We start from the raw sequence: 22,605 nt of genomic DNA, 5'->3' as shown, positions 1-22,605 counted from the left end.
GGTCGTCGGATTTACCTTTAGACACCATTATTTTGGTTTAGTACGACCCACCTTCCACACCTCGCGCAAATCGGATTGTAAACACGTAATGTTGGGGCAAAAAGGACGTCCTTTATAAAACAATTTTTTATTTTGTTTTATCATCCCCGCATATATGACCCTAACCACGTATATTTTTCCGAGCGAAATAGATACCTTTATTCATTATTTTTGTCTTGAAAAAGACATTCTTTTTACGCGTTTTTTTTTGGTCGCGCATGGTATCCACTCGTCAATGTAAGTGGCCTCCCCCCCGGGGGGGGTATGCAGAATTTTTTCCAGGGGGAGGGGCAGGTCAGGATAAGTGAAAATTTCGAAAGCAAGGGAGTGAAGCATATTGTTGCGTGGGCATTTGAGCATGTTTTAGTGTAAAATCTAAGGACTTTTTCCACTCTTTTTTTTTCGGGGGGGGGGGGAGGGGGTGAAGCTCATTTAAAAAGGTATTCCAAATTTCAGTGAGGCCGGGCGGGGGCAATCGTTGCGTATATACTGTGGAGCGTTGTGGCCCAGTGGATTAGTCTTCGGACTTTGAAACAGAGGGTCGTGGGTTCGAATCCCAGCCATGCGTAATTTCCTTCAGCAAGAAACTGATCCACAATGTGCTGCACTCAACCCAGGTGAGGTAAATGGGTACCGGTAGGAAGTAATTCCTCAAGAAGCTGTTTGCGCTATGAACGCCTAGCTTAGCCGGATAATATAGGAGCCCCGGATAGGAGCGCCTTGAGCACCTAACAAGGTGGAAATGTGCGCAATATAAATACCCTATATTATTATTATATACGGACGTGTTTTCTGGACTATTTTTTTTTAAATGTACGTAAAAGCAGCATGGCGTCGGTCCAGTGTCCCTTAAGTTTCAAGGGCCCCTTAGACCCCCTCCCCTCTGTTGATTCCTTCGGCAGAGCGGCCAACCACAATTAACCAAACGTAAACATGATCAGGCAACAGTTCGTAATCAAGTATTGTTTTTCAGCAAACGAGATCAATTATGATTTCAATTTTGTCCCGGAATTTTGTAATTTTTTCATATTGATTATTAGTCGTTGAAATTGGGCAGGGAAATTGGGTCAATGATGTTTTGGTCGTGCCTGGAGTTCCAGGGCCCATTTTTGCACAGGTGCGTAGTTGGTATCTTGCTTCCAGAATATTTCCGCAGGATTGATGACGAAAATACAAGATTGAAATCACGTCTTTAGTTAGATTGATAGTAATATCGAACAATGCGAAGGTATATATTTAGTTTAAGAAAACGAGTCCTGTCTGTGTCACATGATTCAACCGCAGCAAATGGATTTACGTGCGTGATCTCTGCGATCCCACATCCAAGTTTCGCATTCACTTCACATGCCCCTTCAAAGAGAACACTAACATCTCGTCCAACGATTATTCTCTACAAGATTTTCGCCAATACGAGTTACTTACTTCCAAATTTATTCGTTTTGGTGAGTATCACAGAAAAGCAAAGGCAGTAAGGATCTAAGAATACTTTGATTGATAACTATCTTGAAAATGGCATTGTTAGCAGTCCAGTTTTGATACAGGTACTTTTTAATTAGAAACGAGAATTTCTTCAGCCATCTTTTTATTTCCCCTTCAGTCAGGTCAGAAAAGTACGCCGAATGTGAACTGGTGGCCGGCAATTATGTGGTACTATGGTCGAAATGTCTTCTGTCGCTCTAACTCTGTGCTCTTTATTTCAGCTGATTAGAATAGAACGATGACGAAGGGAGTGTAAATACAGCTACAGGTAGACTATATTAACTATTAAACAATTAACATCGATCAGCAAGCTGAAAAACGGTAAGTAGGCTAATTGTTCAGAGATAGGGTCTAGATCTAGTCTTCGTTGTATTTTTTTGTTATTAATTTAGATAGAGTACGGTACGGTAGATCTAACGTAGAGAAAAGGTCTGAGACATGAGAGCTGAGTCAGTGAGTGAGAAAATGACAAGTCCCAAGTCGGGGGGGGGGGGGGGGGGCACTCAGTACGATGGGGGGTCGGGTGTCCGGACACTTTGACTTTGTATTTTTGAAGCCTTCTTTTTTGTCTTTGGATTACACTAAAAATACGAATTCAATACTAGTTGCAATCATCTATTTTGTTCTTTATAATATTTTGTAGGCTACTAAAGTAAACATTTATGATTTAGATCCCTATAATAATGATTAACATCGCTTGTAAATTTTTCCAAATGACTTTCTAAAACTGATCATCCGGACACACAACAACTGGGTATATAGAATGTATAGTGGGTATGTGTCGCGGAGGGGACCCCCATTTTTACACTCAAATTTCCGTTCCAAGGCATAGCATTTTCTTATCGAGAAAAAAGAAGAAAGAAATCCGCTCCAGAGCTTTGCATATTTTTCGTTACGCCGTTCCGATCGCATTCATCTGCAATTTTGGTGAAAAGTGTCCGCAGAGCGCTGTCCTACCATCGCCTCAGCTCTCCGCGAGCGAACCAGTGGAGGCCGCGCTAGCTGATCATGCACACATGTCCGTTCCATAGGGGGAGGCATACGCACTCACAATGCTGGCGATCCGTTCCAAGGACCCCCATTTTCACAAACATTTGTAGTTCCGAAGCCCGTTCCGAGGACCCTCCTTTTTACAATAAGCCCGCTCCAAGGCCCCCGTTTTTTTGTCTCGCCCGCGGCACACCCCCACCAATTTTTTGGTTGAGTGCCCCCCGGGGTCACAAGTCAGACACAAAACATGCACAAAGTCACAACCAGCAAGCTTTTTTTTAATTAACTCTGTGTGAACCAGGAGGAAGATTGACAAAACAAAGGAAGGGAAATAACGAATAAGGGGAAAGAATTAGAAGAAAAAAAATAAAATAAAGAAAGGAAGAATGAAGGGAGGAGAGAATGAAACAAAAAGAGAAAATAATGGATGGAAGGAGAGAAAGAATGAAATGAAACAGAAGAGGAAGGGAGAAGGAAGTCAAGGAAATTTAAAGTTTTAAAACCACCTTTGTGAATTTGCGCCACAGTGTTAGATTCTTCAATCGTTCGTCGTCATGTTTGTATTACTGTATTACAAATTGTAATACAGTAATACAAACATGCCGACGAATGATTGAAGAAAGAACCTTGCCCTGGCTGTGTGTTTGTTATAAGAGTTCTGTATTTTTTAGATGGGGGTGATAGCAATCCCCAGCATACAGATGGGGGCCGGCTTGAGGCCATGGTCCCCCCCAAAAAAATTTCACGACTAAGAAAAGAATAGAAAGAAAGAACGGGAATGAAATGGGATGAAACATGAAATGATTTTATAAATATTATGTCAGTCCATTAAAGAATGAGATCTTTGTATTGATTTTAAAAGGGTAATTTTTGTCTCACCTGCGAAGCAAGTGAGACTATAGGCGCCGCTTTTCCGACGGCGACGGCGGCGGCGGCGGCGGCGTCAACATCAAATCTTAACCTGAGGTTAAGTTTTTGAAATGACATCATAACTTAGAAAGTATATGGACCTAGTTAATAAAACTTGGCCATAAGGTTAATCAATTATTACTGAACATCCTATTAGAGTTTCATGTCACATGACCAAGGTCAAAGGTCATTTAGGGTCAATGAACTTAGACCATGTTGGAGGAATCAACATCGCAATCTTAACCTGAGGTTAAGTTTTTGAAATGTCATCATAACTTAGAAAATATATGGACCTAGTTCATGAAACTTGGACATAAGGTTAATCAAGTATCAATGAACATCCTGCATGAGTTTCACGTCACATGACCAAGGTCAAAGGTCATTTAGGGTCAATGAACTTTGGACGAATTGGGGATATCTGTTGAATTCCCATCATAACTTTGAAAGTTTATGGATCTGATTCATGAAACTTGGACATAATAGTAATCAAGCATCACTGAACATTTTGTGCAAGTTTCAGGTCACATGATCAAGGTCAAAGGTCATTTAGGGTCAATGAACTTTGGCCGAATTGGGGATATCTGTTGAATTCCCATCATAACTTTGAAAGTTTATGGATCTGATTCATGAAACTTGGACATAATAGTAATCAAGCATCACTGAACATTTTGTGCAAGTTTCAGGTCTCATGATTAAGGTCAAAGGTCATTTAGGGTCAATGAACTTTGGCCGAATCAGGGATATCTGTTGAATTACCATCATAACTTTGAAAGTTTATTGGTCTAGTTCGTTAAACTTGGACATTAGAGTAATCAAGTATCACTGAACATCCTGTGCGTGTTTCAGGTCACATGTCCAAGGTCAAAGGTCAATGAACTTTAGCCGAATTGGGTGTATCTGTTGAATTACCATCATAACTTTGAAAGTTTATGGATCTGATTCATGAAACTTGTACATAAGAGTAATCAAGTATCACTGAACATCCTGTTCGAGTTTCAGGTCACATGATCAAGGTCAAAGGTCATGTAAGGTCAATGAACTTTGGCCATGTTGGGGTTTTTTGTTGAATAACCATCATATCTCTGTAAGTTTATTGGTCTAGTTCATAAAAAGAGGACATAAGAGTAACCATGTATCACTGAACATCTTGTGCGAGTCAGAGTAGTATGCAAAGTCAGCACTGCTGCTATATTGAACCGCGTGATGCAGGTGAGACGGCCAGAGGCATTCCACTTGTTGTTGGTTTGCTTTGCTCGCTTACAGTTTTTTAAAAGTTTGTTTAATAGAGAGAGATGCCTATTAAAGTTAAATTGTAAGGTGCGCAGACATGAGGGGCCCCTTTCATACTTGGAGTTTCATCACAAGATGACCTGTCTGTAACCAAGAAGCTGTGGAGCCAAACAAAATATTTTCAGTGTCCGAAGGGGAGGGTTGTAAATGAGTGATGTCACAGATCTTGGCTGCATTGCCAATGGCAGGATCTCGATTGCATTTGATTGTGACACTCAAATGTTCATTGTTCTCATTCATTGCTTGACCAATTTTGCTCAAACCATTATCTTATTGGTTGATTAGCCTGCTTTCACACATACTTGCTCCAAGGATTCCATTCTTTAAAGGTCAAATCATATAACTGTCAGGGGGTGGGTTGGGTTAGCCAATTAAGGAAGTTTCTGGAAGGACGATTGCAGTCTGACCTGCACCAGAACCAGGACCTGCAATAATCTATCTAACGTAAAATGCCAACAAGCAGTGGAGTCGCGGAACCACCCAGAAGATATTATTCCGTTAAGGATTTGTTAAACTTTGAAACAGCCAATATGAAAAGATATTTAGTATACATACAGGTATATTGTTTTCACTCAATATTACGAGAAAACAAATCCTTAAAATCCGTAAATTACGTAACAAGGATTAGAAAATAACTAGAATTATATTTTTCGAGCGTACATACACTTATCATCCTAACCCTATCTAGTGATCTGGCCGATCAAGAAAATTCCAGGCCAATCAAGAAAATTCCAAACACCTGTACAAAAATACTATGCAAATTAGGCACATTCTTCTCGGGTAACCAAATAAAAATTCCACTTTGTGACATAACTGTTTTGTGAAAAATAAGCGAAAATTAAAAAAGTCATAACTCTTGAATTTTACAGCCGATTTTGATGAAATTTTCAGTGTAAAGCTTGTTTGATATTCATCTTTCGACTCAAATCAACAATTTTCAGGGGCTGACTTGACCTTTAATGATTTAATTTTTTTTTCATTTTTCTTATTTAGATCATGGGTAAACTAACCTGCGAGTGTCTGAACATCAACATCCACACCAAAGGAGATGACCTTCGACCTTTGGACCCCACCCTCCTTGGCCTGTCCATCGACCAACTGAGGGCGCCCTTCTTTGAGCGTGACATCGCCGAGGTGCAGTTGGACTTAGGCGGAGTCACAGAGGTAATTACATACATGTATCCACTTGTTGGAAATATTGTGTTTCTCTACATAATTTGAAATGATTTTAGGTACCAGTAACTGAAAATAAATATATCAACGCATGAAGAGGCAAGAAATTTATGCATTCTGAGTGACTTCTGGTATGAACTTATTGGCCCGAATTCACAAAGGTGGTTTTGAAAACCCACGGTTGAGTCCATGGTTTATGCAGATTTCCTGTATAAATTACGTTTAATTTAGCGCGTATCGGGCGTGTGTATGAAAAATGTCCAATGCTGATGCGCGCATTTGTCACAGTGCGCCAAATTGACGCCTGTTACCATGGCTAGATACGCTTTTATTCATGAGTCCACTGTTTGAAGAATGGACTCATGAATTAAAACTGTGTACTCATGAATAAAATAGCGTTGATAACCACAGCAACAGGCGTCAATTTGGTGCACTGTGACAAAAGCATGTATCAGGATTGGACATTTACATACACCCGCCTGATAAAATTAAGCGTGATTTATACAGGAAATCTGCATAAACCATGGACTATCCCGTGGGTTTTCAAAACCACCTTTGTGAATTCGGGCCATTATGATTTTATGACAAAAAAAATCTTATGATGTACGAAATTTGTTTCCAAATAAAGGTATTTTACAGTGTATAAGGTATGCAATAAAGGCGTGCCATGGAATGCACAATTATATTAATTTTTTTTAGGCTGTGCTTACACATTCCACCCCCTCCTGGATCCCCTCCTGTGTAGAATGTAAATGTCAGTGTTTCTACCACATTTCAATCTGATCATTAGAACTTATCTTTTGTCTTTAAGTTTTCGTGTATGGGACCACACTTGTTTCACATCAAATCATTTGCATACAAAGAGCTATTTTTGTAAATTTGCCATGGTTACAGTGTTAAGAAGCCAATCAAGATCAAGGACTTCAGAGAAGTTATCAATGGATGGCAAAGTTACCATATGTACTAGTTACTTTATGCAATGGGTTTTGATCTTAAAGTAAAGATTATCGAGGTACATACATGTTCAGTGGACATGTAGTCACCGAACTATTACTGTACAGTATACTTGTAGGCATGTACATGTATGTGGAAATTTATATGCACAGTTACTTTGTAGAGAGATAGACAGCCAGATGTTCAACTGTGAAATAAATTTCCTGCCTGTTCTACAGATTATCCCCTTCCTGGGCTGTTCATGTTAAAAACAATCTTTTGTGTCTCGTCTGAGTGGTTGATATTCATTTGGTCTACAAGCAGTTTGTCTAGATAGTCTGATGCCATATACGCAAAACCCATTTGGTCTAATGTCAATTTGGTTGAATTGCCACTTGGTCCAATTGCTATTCAGTCTAATATGTATTTTATGTGTTTCTCAACACCTTATTAACACTTTAGGAGCAGAAGTACCTTGTGCACAAGACAACAGTAGCAGACTGGTGTATCAGGACCTGTGTTAACTGCAAGATACCGGCTTACGCTACCCATGCCACCAAGGGCTTGGAAAGGGTGCTTGTTAACACCAGACTTGTGGTATGTACTCAAGAGTTCAGATTACACTGCGAAACGTAGACAGTAATTTGACACCAACCTTGAAGTTGAATCTAATTTGAGAAGTGTTGTGACAGCACCAGTTTATAAATATACCAATGCTGTTTTAATACTGGTGAAATACTGGAGAAATTCCAGTAGTTGAAGTTAACACTGATTTCATGAGAAAGTCTGTAAAACAAGGCTTAATTGCCAGTATATCATCGAGGATCTAGATCTGGTACAGTTACATAAACTGGACTTTGTGAAATCTTGAAATCTACGCTGAAAAATGTTCACTCCGAAAATCCCCAACACAGATATGGGCACGTGGGACAATGTATAATTATTGCTTAGGGCGTCGGGCCCGACGCCCTACCTGAATCCCGTGCTTATTTGCTGATTTCTCAGCAATTACACAATTTCTTCCAGAATCCTTTGGCACATGCGTTTTATTTATACAAACAGACACTTTGGTGGTCATTTCATTGGATTCTGTACGAACTCATTTTGATATCGTTACCAAAACTAGCATTTACCTTTAAATGACTATCAGGTGTTTTTCTAGATGTCAAACTGACGTTGAATAATAGGGTTGTTTTTCTAGTGTTGGTGTAATTCACCTGTAGGGAAACCATACAAAACATTTGTAATTATTGAATGCCGAGGGGATATCATTTTAAATTATCTGAGAAGGCTTTAAATGATCCAGGGGGGGGGGGGTTCTGCTAGCATGTTAAATCACAAAATTAAAATGTTAGAATAATTAAGAATTCTGTTCTTTTATAGAATTTCAACGATAACAAGTTTGTATAATTTGTTTGTTTTTTATGATATCAACTTCACGTCAGGATAGACTTCCCCAATAAATAATGCACAAGTAAACTTGGGATACAGGGTTATTATTCTTTACAATGTATTTATTACATGCTATTATGAAATAACCTTTTTGTATTGTAAAGTGTAACATAGTTTTGCAAAAAATCCACTTCGAATGCTAATGTACCTCCATGCTGCATATTTGATTGCTTTCATGACGTAGATTTCTATCTTACACAGGAATATGATATCCCATTGACATTTTGTTTCATGAGGTTGGTTTCCCCTGCCTTTCCCTTTTACCTATTTATAGCAGCTTGCTATAAATCAAAAGATCAACTTTATAAAAAAAAATAAAAGAGAAAGAAAAGCCACCCTTGGAAGCCAGCACAATGTTCTAGGCTTGATTTTCAGGAAAATGAGAAAAGGAAGAATTATTTTAGCCCCTCAATGTTCTCTTCAGCTCTCAAACCTATTGACTTTTATCTATAGCCTAATCGCTTGATGGCTACTTTACCTGAAAAACAAGAGGTTTTAACCCTTTGCACGCTGGGATTGCAATTTTGCACATTCGTACAATTACATTCAACAATCATGATAATTAGTTTTCTCCTCCACCTTCAAATTAGAGAAGCTAATAAAAGGCAACAGTTCTTGGATAACATCTACTCTATACAATAATTATAAGTATCAATGGTGCAATATGGAAATCTTGAATTGATGAAAATAACATGGAAACAATTATTATTATCCCCCAATATTAATTCAGCATGCAAGAGTTAATAAGTACGGGTTTATGAAAATCTTACATGCAAAAAAAAAATTGAAGATTTCTATCAAAATCAGATGTACTTTTATCTTGTTAGTTGTACAAATTAGAATGATATAACAGTTTAAAGTTTCTATCATTGCACAAACCGTTGTATATATGCTTCGGTGAAATTTGCATTGATAAGTCTGCACGTTAAAGCCAAAAATGAAAACCTAGTCTCAAAAAAGTAAATGAACCCTAATCTATATTTTTTTACATTCTTCAGAACCAAAAACTCTTTCACAATCCTAACTTGAACCCTATGCCCTCTGAGATATCAAAGACCGGAGCAACAGTTGCAGGAGTAAAGGTTTTGTCACCTTATATGCAAAACATGTGTGATATGCACATGAGAGAGTCGATATTACACATTTTTATATTATTTTGAGCAATTTCAAGCTTTATATTACTAGTATTCAACACACAAAATTCTAACAAGTACTAGCTCTATTTCAGGCACAATGATTAATACTTACTGGCACCCTTGCAATATGAAACGGGTCCCTGTGGAGCACTGCATCAACATATTTGTCCCAAGTTGTCAGGGCCACGTCTTACAAAGAGTTGCGATTGATCCAATCAACCACAACTATGGAAAGCCAGCAATGTCAACATCTGAATTGCAAGTTTGTTCAAAATGTTTACTAGATATGATGTGCATGTGTATTCCTTCATCCATCCTTTCCTTGAAAGTTCAGTGTACTTTTCTTTGTTTACAAACTGGTGATTTTGCAAATTTCCTGTAGAAAACAATATGACGTGGATAGATTTCCATACAGTTGAGGTTGATTGGATCATTTATAATTCTTTGTAAGACGGGACCCAGATCTGTGAACTTTCCTTGAATTTGATTGGTTGAGAAGAATTGTTACTGTTGTAACCATCCGACAAACAGAATTTGTCAAATAATACAAGTCCTTTTGTAAAAAACTCCCCTGTACTAATATTCTCACTGTTACTTTTTCTTCTTTTCGTAGAGCGATGAGACGAGACAAGATAGTATCCAGTCATCGGCAGCATTCTCAACGCTGTACAAAGTCGTCTTGACAGATAGTGGAGAGAAATCAAACAGTTCATCATTAGGTACAGTAAATAGATTCACCCTGTCAAAGTGGAGCAATAATATTCTGTTTACCGGTGGGCCTGCATTAAAATAGAAAATATGTTTTGGTTCTTTACCTTTTATATAAAAATTCATTGAATTTGCATTTGCAAAACGAAACTTAGATCAAGTTTGAAATGGAATTACAGGTTTTCAGAAACAGAAAAAAATTGAAAATTACTGTTTTGGGGGAGGGGAGGGAGCAGTACAGATAAATAATGTTATTATTTAATACTACATGTATCATCTGTATAAATTACAAGAAAGAAAAAAATATAACAAAAAAATAGAAATTTTTCCAATTTTTTTTTCTAAACAGTACATCCAATGACTGGTAACCAGGAGGTGATAAGGAAGACCGTAGCGCAGCTACAAGATCATCTCAACAAATATATCAGCAGAGAAAAATTAGCCATGGAAGAGAGAATAAGGTAAGACAGAGAGTAAGGGAGAAATAGAGATAGAAAGGGGGGGGGGTGCAGAGAAAAAACTAGATATGGGACATGCAGAGCTGCCAAGTACAGAGGTTCCAACTAGTACTGATTTTCAGTATTTAGTACTGAAAAATGAGAAGAATACTGATAGTTTCATGCAAAATACTGATTTCTGAGTTTCAGTTTTATGTGTTGTCCTATGGCATTTCTTTGGAAATACTGATTTCCTCACCAAAATACTGGTTTTCTACTTTTAAAATACTGAAATGCTCTTGTTAGTATTTCAGTATTTAGTACTGAAAAATAAGAATACCGATGGTTTCAAGCAAAATACTGATGTCATCATCAATATACTGATTTTCAGCTTTAAAAATACTGAGAGTTGGCAGCTCTGGACATGGGATAGAGAAGGAAAAACAGAGAATGAGGGGGCAGTGGAGATACATGTGGGCGGGGAGGGGGGGGGTAGAGATAAACTAGCCATGACTATCCACACGGTCTAATTGCCATTTTGTTCACTCACCATTTCATCTAATAACCAGTTGGTCCAATAGTCATTTAGTCCATATACCATTTGGACTAATTTGACTGAATGTTAATTAGGCAAAATGAATCGAAAGAGAATGGGTATTAGACAAAATGGTTACAAGACGAAATGGTCATAGACGAACTGGTGATTAGATAAAGTGATTATTGGACCAAATGGCTGTTAGACGCATTGTTGATGGACGATATGGCATTAGACTAAATGATGGTAGACCATGTGGTGAGTGGATTAATTGGCAATTTACCGTTTTTCTTACCTCCCTTGGGTAGTCTCTATACCTTGGTCACATTTGCTTTACGGCGGCCGTACGGCGAGTTGAAAACAGCTGTTTTAATATCATTTTTTAGTTGTACCAGCTACATATAGGTGGTTTGTATAAAAATGAATAAAACGGCTGTTTTTGACTCGCCGTACGGCCGCCATAGAGCAAATGTGACCGAGGTGTAATGTACCTGTCTAAATGCATTGTATCATAATTATACAAAGAGAAGATCCCATGTTGAATGATGGAAAGACAAAGGTGCAGGGATGTCAGGAAGGGGGGGGGTAATTATGATAAAGTTGAGAAAGGAAGAAACTTGAAGAGGAAAATGAATGGAAAGAAAGTTTTATCATAATGTTTTGCATTATATATTAAGTGATTGTTGTTGACCGAGTTTCCTAACATTCTTTAGTCTATATATATACACACACGCACCTGTCAGCTTGAAAAGCATTGTGTGCATATCATTGACATCGGCTTCCTAGGCACTGTATTGTTATCATCTGATAAAAACATTGTATCTTTCTTAAATTCCCAGCATTCTGTTGTGTCTAGACTTGCGTTATCTGCAAAAGAAACAAAAGAACTTTTCTAGATAAACAGTCTGGAAGCAAGTACCAAACAATGTGTGTTGAATACAACAATTCACTTTGATCAATTTAAGTTGGATTCCAATAATGATGATGCTGTTTACTTGGTCTAGGTTGTGTCTGAAAGTTTTGGAAGATTTGATCTGGTAGTTTTCCATTGTCATGGGAGTCTGCTGTTGGCATATGTTGTAGAATATGAGAGATGATCGGCTCTTTGGTAGCCAAATCCTGTGATCGTGTTTCTCTAATCGAGTTGAGTTGAATTTGTCTGGACTTAAATGATGTCGACTACTGTGGATTCTGAGCACTTCATGTTCGAAGATTACCTTTCTTACCCTGGAAGTTAAGTTTTCTCTGCTGTCCTATATTACTTACGGTGCAGCCTCTGGACTTTCATGTTGGAAAGTCAGATTTAAAAGTCGTTTTGTCAAAACATTTGGAATGTAAAATGATCTCTTGTTTACAAGGTTGATGGTATTGTTGGCAGTCATGACAGTGATTTTCCAAGCTTTGTTTAGAATGAGAAGAGCTGTCAGGCCACTCCTTTATTTGACATATTTGCATGTGATGGCCCTACATATTCATATGTTTTTGCCTTCGTTGGTACTTGTCTTCCTTTGACAAGGGAAAAGTGTCCATTTCAACAAACATTTAAATATTTCTTGATTTCTTTCAGGAGATACAGTGAGGAACAGAAGGCAGCATTCAGCCAGCTGCAGAAGAGAGCATACCAGGATAAAAATGTTATGGTTGGGTAAGTTTTGGGAAAGATTTCTGTATGTCCTCTACACTAATTAAAAAATTTATACTAAAAAAAAATCCCCTTTTCTCTCTTTTTTCTACTACCGGTGGGATGTCAACCTCGAGATCAGACTATTATGTATCTGATGTTCGTTGACTATCTCACTGGGCTTGCAAGAATTGCCGAAGGCCAAGGCTTTCACAGTGATTATAAGCTGATAATGTATAGATTCCACCAGTGTACCGCTTCTAGCACATAATCACACAGCCAAATGGTGATGTTCTATATTCACATGTTCTATATCCAGCTGATCTAATTCTCAGATAATCTACCACCACATAGGTTCATCAACTGTAATTGTAATATATGTGGGGTATTTGTATAGCGCACATATCTGCCTTGTTATGTGGTCAAGGCGATCCTCTATTACCTTGTCTAAGCTTGTCTACCTACTCCGGTGCTCACAGCTTTCTGAGGAATTCCTTGTTCTTATACTCCCTCTGTCTAATTTTTGCCCAGGTGGGCTAATTTTCATTTTGCAGTTTGTCAAATGAAAATTTCTTTCATAAACAGTGTATTAAATCATTTAGTCTAAGTGGTGTTAGAACAAGTGCTTATTTTAGAGAAAATGGGTCTAAGTGGAAATTATGCAAAATTATGCAAACAGTTTTCTTTCATTTGATTCCTAGTGTCATTCTAAATGCTGAAGAGAGAAACCTGGAAGACTCGCTATCAGATGCTATGTTGGACAATACCCTAACCCCACCTACCACGCCAATTTCAAGGCCTGGGACTGTACAAACTAGATGTGAGTATAGTCACGAGTATAAAATAGGACAATAAACACGATGAAATTATATTCAACATTTATATTGCACAAATTAAAGTAATGTGCTGCATACTATTGCCATGGCCTTAACATGGCTATCATAATCAGTTGCTGAAACAATCAAGGAATTCCTTCCTACCGAGTACCCATTTTCTACAACGGGATGGAATGTGACAAGTTTAGATAAACTCATTCAAAGGACAGTAACCTAACCCCATCTATCACACCAGTTTTAAGGCCTGGGACTGTTTAAAATAGATGCGAATAGATAAAAAGATCAGTTACGGCAGAAACAGTCTTACAAATGAATGTAAGGCTAGATCTGGTAACATTCCATGGAATTGTTTTTCCATATGATCAGCTGTTTTAATTGAATTTTCATCATGCTGACTTTGAAATTTTAGGCAATAAGTCATGGCATGTAGCATAGTATATCCTTGTACTACACCGAAGCTGAGCAAGTCGATTCATTTCAAATACAACTTTATTTTCCACTATTAAAAAAGAATGTATATACCAAACTAAATTTACTTGTAAAATATAGTTTACATGTGGAGGGTCTCTGTTCTGAAATGATCTTACTCCCTCCCCACCAATTTCTTAGTTTCGTGATTCAATGATATTAAGTGATAATTATTACTTTCCTTGCAGCATCAGACAAACTTGCCTCATCTGTACCAGCATCGAGAGCCCCTATGGGTCAATTCACTCCGTCCATGGCCAAAAGCCGACCCATCCCACAGCAAGCTAGAAGAGTACCGGTAGGGTTAATCAAATCTTCATTTATGTTGATGATGGTGGTAGTGATGTTGATGATGACGAGGGTGATGATGATGATGGTAGTGATGATGGTGATGATGATGATGATGGTGATGATGATGATGGTGATGATGATGATGGTGGTGATGATGATGATGATGATGATGGTGATGGTGATGATGATGGTGATGGTGATGATGATGGTGGTGATGGTGATGGTGATGATGATGATGATGGTGGTGATGGCGATGATGATAATGATGAAGATGATGATTATAATGATGATGGTGATGATGATGGTAATGATATGATGATTTTGATGATAATGAAGATGATAATGATGAAGATAGCAGTGGGGGGTGTGGTGGTGATATGATGATGATGATGATTGATGATAATGATCCTCAGCATTTATATCGTGCAGTATTTCTGTTAAAAAAATGATAGACAATTCAATTAAATCATTTCATGGTTGAAATGATGATGGAGATAATGACACTGCTTCTGCTGCTGCTGATGACTTTGATGATGGTGGTAGCGATGAGTTTCGCAAAGTGGCGGATCCAGGTATGGGCACATCTGGCCCGCCCTTCCCCCCCCCGAGTCATTTAAAAAAATGATGAAAATGTGAAGCAAATGCAAGTAAAATGTTTTGGGGGAATGGTGGCTTGTCAAATTTTGACATAAATCGCCTTCATTCAGGAGTGATGCCTTGTTTTTTTTTGCTTGTCAATTTTTTTTTTTTAAACTAACCAAATTCCCCCCTCCCCTTGGAAAATTCTGGATCTGCCCCTGGGTACTCACTGTGGCAATATAAATTTTCATATACAATCTTCATCACGAATACTCCTTCATTCCATGTGTATCTATACAGCATAGCAGTATTGCTAGATCTGTTCCTGCCCATACAACTCACCGTGAAGTCACCAGAACAAGCTCGGATGCAGACAGTAAGTTTCTTATGGCTTCCCGTAGAAAAGGCCCACCCTCTAATTCCCCTTATTCTATTAAAAGTAAGCTTATCAATTTCCTTTTCATAACACCCACTTTGTTATCTGGGGTTTCAATTTTGAATATTTGCATTTGAGTGATACAGTACCAACTCTAAAGTAATGTTGTAGTCAGTTCTACAGTTGATTTCCTGTAGCACAAAATGAGAGATATTTTGGCTACAATTAGTGTACATTTGATCACAAGATTTCAGGATACAATCATCGACATTCAATAACTAAATCTATTCCTTTATCATGAAAACACTGCATTTAAATTAGTGTAATCTATAAAACAACTGTTAACCAGGAGTGGGAAGCTTGAGTAGTAGGCAGGGTGAGCAGCTTGAGCATTAAGCTGGTGTAGAAGGCTGGTTGAGTTGGAGAGGTGAGAGAGGCTTGAGTAGATGAGAGAAGGTTGGCATGCATCAATGAAAGGAGATGTATAGGAGAGAAGACTTGGACGTTTCGGGCAGAGGGAATGTCTGTCTTAGTTTGATCAGAAATTGTAAAAGCATGATAGGGACTGAAAAGAATGTCCTGTTTATAATGATACACCTTGTGAGGCACCTTATGTAAATTTATTTTCAATTATAAAAATCAATTTGATCAATATTGAATATATTATGATTATTTGACATTTCATAAAATATCTGTAATCAAAGGTCTTTGTTCACTTTAATGAGTGAATAGATATGTTTGCAAATAATTTGTTTAAAAAAGCCACATTGTTCTCCGTATTATGATATGATGAACGACCGTCTCTAATAAGATTCTTTCAAGCGGTCGGCCCCAGATTCTTGTAAAATACTAAATACATTTTCTTTGATTCCTGTTATTTCAGCCATGTTTGATCTTGAGGGATTCACCCAAGACGAAGAACCTTTCTTTGAGTCTGATGAAAGCAGTACAGATGGTAAGAAACTTAGCTGAATTGCCACCCAATGAAATCCCACATTGTCTATCACACATTGGCTCGCATTCTCGAAAGAGGTTTCAATTTTACTGTAAAAGTCATGGTTTCTGCAGATTTATTGTTTAATCACGCTTCAATGAGGAGTGCTTTGCCAGCAGCGCGCATTCATAATTTGACTTTTGAAGTGTATGAGATGAAATAATTTGACTTTTCCAAGTGTATGCAATGAAATAAGTGTAATCATTTACAAAAATCTGCATACCATAAGCAACGGTGTATTAACTGCACCCCCAACTTTGGACTTGAAAAAAAAAAAAAATTCTTCTCACATTTACATGCATATTTGAGGTACGAAGAAACAAAAACTAAGTTTAACCCTATCTAGGCCGGGGTATTTTGGGAGTTCCTATGGCCAGGGGGGGGCCTCCCAGGCCCCCCTAAGATCTCGGCTATCGACCGCGCGATCGCGCCGAAAATTGGCACGCGGGTTGTCTGGGACATAATCTACAAGATTGTATAGTAATTTATTTCATGCGAATCGCTATTTAGTGATTATGCTAATTTATGCGTAATTAGTATGCGAAATCATACTTTTTCCTCTAACTCCCTAAATAAAGCTCCAAATGTACTAATTTTTGGTATAGAAACTCTTTGTGGTGTCCTTAGCAAGAATACATGAAAAAAATTGTGATATCAAATCATTTTCTTATGTATTATATTGTTTTTTGCAATTTCTTATGTATTTCTTTGTTTTTTTGACCTTTTGTTTTTCATTGTTTTTTCAATGAAATTTGTTGGGGACTCTTCTGTGATCATAAAAATCATAAAATGAATACATTTAGACTGGCAAAACTAAAAATAATCATACATTTATGAATTTTGGTTGAAAACACAATTTGCATTGACTTTGTACACGAAATCACGTTTTTGAGCAATTTTCGGTCTGACATGCACTTACATAATGTTGCGTAATTTCGGAACCACATACCCGGGTGACGCAAAATTGGTCTCAAAAGTTGCGCAAGACTTGAAAGTAAAAACTCAGCGAGCGAGGTGGTAAAAAAATTTCACACGGCGAAAAATATCGCGCGATTCGCTGAGGGGGGGCTCCGAGGCCCCCCCCCGGCCTAGATAGGGTTAAGATTTCAAAGTATCCAAAGAGATTACCGGTATGCGGAAATCTGCTGTTCTTGATCAATTCATCTACAAATGTTAGAAAGAAAGAACGGTCCCGACAATATTGGCCACTTACACACTCACCTCACAGTCACAGTGTACACACACACAGCACTGCCATTACATTGCAAACTACGATACAGTAGCAGTCATGCCAGTACATCTTATCAAATTATGATCTGTGTCTTTCCCAGCGTAGGAGGAAGAAACATTCACATTTCTTGCATCACAACCTCACAATCACTTTCAGAAATTTGATGTCTTAGCATGAATTTTGGATACAGGATTACAGGAAGGTTCAAGAAACAAAGAAATTGACATTTTTTCCAGTTGTTTTTTACGGCTTCGTGCCGTCTCTCTCGTGCGTGGTTTACATGGTATCTTATGAAAAGCAAACAGGAAGGAAAAAAAACAAGCTGGCGCGAAACGGAACTTTGAATAGCGCCAGCTTAAGTCGCACTATAACCATATTACAACGCAATCTCTAAGCTCACTCAACTCTCGCTCAGCGGTGACAAAATATTACCGAGTATGCTTGGCGTCTCTTTTAACTTAGCTAGGGAACTTCACTACTTTGAATCGAGAATAAAGTCAAAATTAGTGTCATGAAGGTGGGTGCGTTTGTTTTGGACAATATTTAATTAAGATCGTAATAATCGCTTCCCATTACCCGCGGCTCATACCCCTCTAAACGACATTGCCTGGGCGGCTACGCCCGGCCACTCAATGTGTTGTGAACTGGCAGACATCGTACATGTACGGGAGGGGTTACGGCGGGCTGGCTCAAACCCGTCACCGTGTATAAACCGCACCCCCGACTTTTGCTTCTATCCCGCCGAGAAAAAGGTGCGGTTAATACACCGTTACTTACGTAGACCTTGGTACGATTGAAACCTCTTTTGAGAATACAGGCCATTTTGTCTCATCCAACTTTGTCTGATGTCAATGGTGGACTGTGAATTTGAGTTAGAGTAAAATCAGAGGGGTTATAAAGGTCTTTGTTTCTATATCATAATTGTGCCATGGACCAGTGATGGCCCGCTGGTTGGGTTGGTGCCTAGAAAGCAGTATATGACAGGTCTAAATCCTGCTGGTTCCTAGATTTTTATGACTTGTTTTCCAGATTCCCAGGAATTCCCATAGGGCCCAATGGGTGATTTCAAGTCCAGTGTTGGCCTTGGTGTTGGTGTTGAAATTTAGATTGCTTCCCCTAGCTCCAAAACTTATTCAGAGTTTCCATAACTGATCCAGATCACATTATTGACATCTCAACAACTAGTAATTGACTTTTGGGACCATCGTCATTATATGTTCAGTGTTATAATCGTTTAAAAATTGACCTAACACCAACACCAAAAGGTCAACACTGAACTTGAAATCACCCAATGTAAACTGTAATCTTCATTATATGTTCAGTGTTCAGTGTTGTAATCGTTTAAAAATTGACCTAACACCAACACCAAAAGGTCAACACTGAACTTGAAATCACCCAATGTAAACTGTAATCTTCATTATATGTTCAGTGTTATAATCGTTTAAAAATTGACCTAACACCAACACCAAAAGGTCAACACTGAACTTGAAATCACCCAATGTAAACTGTAATCTTCATTATATGTTCAGTGTTATAATCGTTTAAAAATTGACCTAACACCAACACCAAAAGGTCAACACTGAACTTGAAATCACCCAATGTAAACTGTAATCTTCATTATATGTTCAGTGTTATAATCGTTTAAAAATTGACCTAACAACAACACCAAAAGGTCAACACTGAACTTGAGATCACCCAATGTAAACTGCAGGGAAAAAATTAATAATTTATTTTCCGGGGCTATTTTTGAGCTCACTAGCCTAAATATCCTAATTTGTGTTAAAGTTTACATTGGATCCTATATGAATTTCAGGGGCTCCATTTTAGTTTTCCAGGGCTCTTTAGGGCATTTCGGGGGCAAAATCGCCCCGAGCCCCCTTGTATTTTTTTCCCTGGTAAACTGTAATCTTCATTATATGTTCAGTGTTATAATCGTTTAAAAATTGACCTAACACCAACACCAAAAGGTCAACACTGAACTTGAAATCACCCAATGTAAACTGTAATACAATGTAACACAATTGGGCTGGTGAACTAAACAGGTATCTCAGGAAAAAAAGAATTAATCTTTTCCCTAATCTGTATCCATTCAGATAATTCGCTGAATGATGAGAATGTGGGCGCGCCGGTGACGAGAGTGCATCACGAGTACGCGACATCCGTTCCCATCTCCATGCCGATGTGGAAGAAGGAGAAGCACTCGTTCGAAGAGGAAGCGGAAGAGAAGGTAAAGATTTATTTAGATGTAATCTTTATATTCAAATTGGCAACGATTGAAATTTTGTAACCCTCATTCATAGTATAAAAGAAACAACATTAGACATGAAAGTAACTCCTCTCAGAATGCATCATAAGTGAAACATCAAGTTTAAATAATAGCCAATTTTCTAAATACCACTTTGATGACATGTTTGAAGGTGCATTACCAATTTAAAGAGTATAATGATTATTAAATTGCAATTGAGGAATGATGATTACACTAAATCTATAAAAGTGCATGCTAATTAGATAGAAGGAAAGTACTCATTTACAAAAAATGAGCTGAAATGAAGGTAGTCATTACTCAAATTGGCAACACTTTGAATTTTGAAACTCTTGTACATTGTGAAATACTTTATTTTATTTTATTGAAATATATTGATTCAGGAAAAACAAAAGATCAGTATAAAAACACTGTGATTCAACACAAATTGAATATCAATGTTAACTTCAGTTTTATCAGGACTGGCATAATTGAAAATCACAAAGTGCATGCAGTTGCTTTCAGAAGGGTTAGAATGTGTCCAATACAAGATGAAAGCAATTGTTTTTATAGACTCTTTGTGTTCAAAAGCTTTTGACATTTTGAGCATGAATGTTATAGAAATTTTAAATGCATGTATTGGTTAAATGCTTTCGTTTTTGTTTCCTTTATTGAAGAGAGAATCGGCATGCATCAGAATTCTCAACAAAGATTAAAAATGCTCTTGAGCCAAAAGTCTTGAAATAGTCTATAAATAGTATTACTAATTTACAATGATGAAAATAGCTCTACATCACAGGACCACTCAAGAATATTCTGGATCTTCATGATATTTTATATATTTTTTTCAGGTCCCAATGCCAGAACCCGATCACATGGTCGCCAGCATGAGGGCGCTATCATTCAGCGTCAACGACGGAACGGAGATGTTCGGCGACCTCCCGAGGCCGAGATTAAACACTGCCGGCGAGGTCCCGATCAAGAAAGGTGCGCGAAGATTGTAGTTTATAGATTCTAGCTTGTAGATTATAGATCATATTGCATAGATACTGTTTGTGGTCAGAAGGAGTTTTAAAACCATATATACTGTATAAATTTGTATTTTGGCGGTGGCTTTATCATTACAACGGTTTCATTTTTGCGCATTTCGTGAATGAGTTCTCATAATTTTTTGTTACTATAATGGTTTATATTTATAATAGGGAAACATCACAATAAGCGTGAAATCAAAACCTTGTGCACAATCGCCACCTACCAATAATAGTTGGAATATATGGTATGGTATAGCATTATTCTGCCCATTTGCGTCCAGAACTGATTGCACCTTTATTTATCCTGTGGAATGGGACATTTCTGTATCCGAATGGGTGAAAAGAAACTAATTTTCCTTCTGGTTACAAACAGATTTTATATTTTCATCCTTTGGGAGATGTAATACCTTTGAAATATAAATGCCAAATCTACTGTTGAAAAATAACTTTGTCGATAGAAAATTGAAACTTTAGAATGTTGGGGTCCTGTTTCATGAATTCTGTGTTCAATTAGAAATGCTTGAAATCTGTAACAAAGTAGCGCTTGGCCAAACGCATTGCAGGATTTCGGTAGCCTTTAACATTAGCGTGGAACTTGCCTTTAATGACAGTTTTTATGAAACTTGTTGATACACATGGGCCATTTCATGAAGCTGTTTGTCAAGTTATGAATGACTTATAACACCTTTTTGACTCGTCCATGATCCGATTTTGGAACAAATCGCACTTTGCTTATTTTCTGAAAACTTGAATGAAATGTATCCATTTATTTGAGGTTCAAATTAACTTTAAGAATACTAAAATAACAATTTTGGATGATTGCACGCTTTTATTCTGGAATAAAGGCTAAATTGGTATCAAATCGCAGCGAATTGTACGATTGCTATGAGGTCATAGTGATTATATAGTCAATTCACTTTTGTACTAATGAATAAGTCAATTCACTTTTGTACCAATAATGATGGTAGCACAGTATTAGATTCGAACATAAGTATTTGTTCAATAATCTGGAAGTGTACACAGTAAGATGTTCAATTTCTCGATATTCACATCATATTCTACCACATTTTATTCCAAAATCTGGTTTTAGAACAATCATGAGGTGTGTGGTTGCTTTTAGTCACACTTGACTCTTGTGAAACACCCCCTGGAACATATTTTTGGTAACGAGTCAGGCATCATTATGGAATGTTGCTGTGTGTATTTATTGTAGGATAGGATCTAGTCAGGGTTTCTTGGTCTTGTGAAATGAATTCTGAAAGAAAATCATGGAAGCGGGATAAAATAGAAACTAGACTTGAAATGCAATATTTTACGGGCATGACCACTTTTCTGTAGGGCACATTTCTGCATTACTTTTATTGCCTCGTTTAGGGAGAATGGTATGCTCCTTACCGTCCAATTCTGTTTAAAATATTGATTTGTTTCGGCATAAGTTGGTATGTAATTATTGCTGACATCATATTCAGTGCATGGGACTGGACTATGTATATAAGTGCTGGCACAAATCGATTACACAATTTGCAGTATGTGGGACTGGGCTATATTACATGGTTCAAATTATGTGGAAAGCTGTTAAGTTGAAATTGATAGAATTAAATGATTATTTTGGCACAATTTGTACCTTGTTTGCCAACCTTTATGTTATATTTCAGAGCAAAGTAACTTTTTTTTCAAAAATACATTTAGGCAGCTGTCACCATGGTGATTTGAGCATACTTAAAATTCAAATTTTGGTAGGGTAAAACTTGTATACCGGAACATATATATGTTCATGTTGTAATTCTGCATATTTCTCCAATTTTAAACTCCAACAAGATGTCATACTTAAAATCAAGCAGGTAGCTTATTGTAC

The 22,605-nt window shown here is 37.6% G+C and overlaps 1 protein-coding gene across 3 annotated transcripts; it reads left to right on the top strand.

The window, feature by feature from the left end:
- Nucleotides 1-1,338: 1,338 nt before the first annotated feature.
- Nucleotides 1,339-22,604, top strand: LOC121422062. Of its 3 annotated transcripts, none has more exons than XM_041616867.1 (12): nucleotides 1,339-1,481; nucleotides 5,701-5,871; nucleotides 7,276-7,410; nucleotides 10,015-10,120; nucleotides 10,459-10,570; nucleotides 12,649-12,726; nucleotides 13,404-13,522; nucleotides 14,195-14,304; nucleotides 15,177-15,252; nucleotides 16,136-16,207; nucleotides 19,571-19,704; nucleotides 20,571-22,604. In XM_041616867.1, the coding sequence occupies exons 2-12, from the start codon at nucleotides 5,704-5,706 to the stop codon at nucleotides 20,721-20,723; spliced, it is 1,263 nt and encodes a 420-aa protein (XP_041472801.1). In that variant the 5' UTR covers nucleotides 1,339-1,481; nucleotides 5,701-5,703; the 3' UTR covers nucleotides 20,724-22,604. The 3 variants fall into 3 exon arrangements, with proteins under 3 accessions (XP_041472801.1, XP_041472800.1, XP_041472802.1); XM_041616866.1 differs by lacking the exon at nucleotides 1,339-1,481 and adding an exon at nucleotides 1,726-1,839; XM_041616868.1 differs by lacking the exon at nucleotides 1,339-1,481 and adding an exon at nucleotides 1,745-1,786.
- Nucleotide 22,605: the final 1 nt, after the last annotated feature.

This window comes from Lytechinus variegatus, chromosome 9 (genome assembly GCF_018143015.1).
Source record: "Lytechinus variegatus isolate NC3 chromosome 9, Lvar_3.0, whole genome shotgun sequence".
NCBI lineage: Eukaryota > Metazoa > Echinodermata > Echinoidea > Temnopleuroida > Toxopneustidae > Lytechinus > Lytechinus variegatus.
The sequence above is the reverse complement of the archived record's forward strand: the minus strand, read 5'-3'. Positions and strand labels throughout refer to the sequence as shown.

What these genes read in the sequence shown, in the direction of transcription:
- LOC121422062 (XM_041616867.1), top strand. Translation starts at nt 5,704, where the DNA reads ATGGGTAAACTAACCTGCGAGTGTCTGAACATCAACATCCACACCAAA. An exon ending in GATAAAAATGTTATGGTTGG is followed by an intron (nt 12,727 to 13,403) that starts GTAAGTTTTGGG and finishes TTTGATTCCTAG; the next exon opens with TGTCATTCTAAATGCTGAAG. An exon ending in AACAAGCTCGGATGCAGACA is followed by an intron (nt 15,253 to 16,135) that starts GTAAGTTTCTTA and finishes CTGTTATTTCAG; the next exon opens with CCATGTTTGATCTTGAGGGA.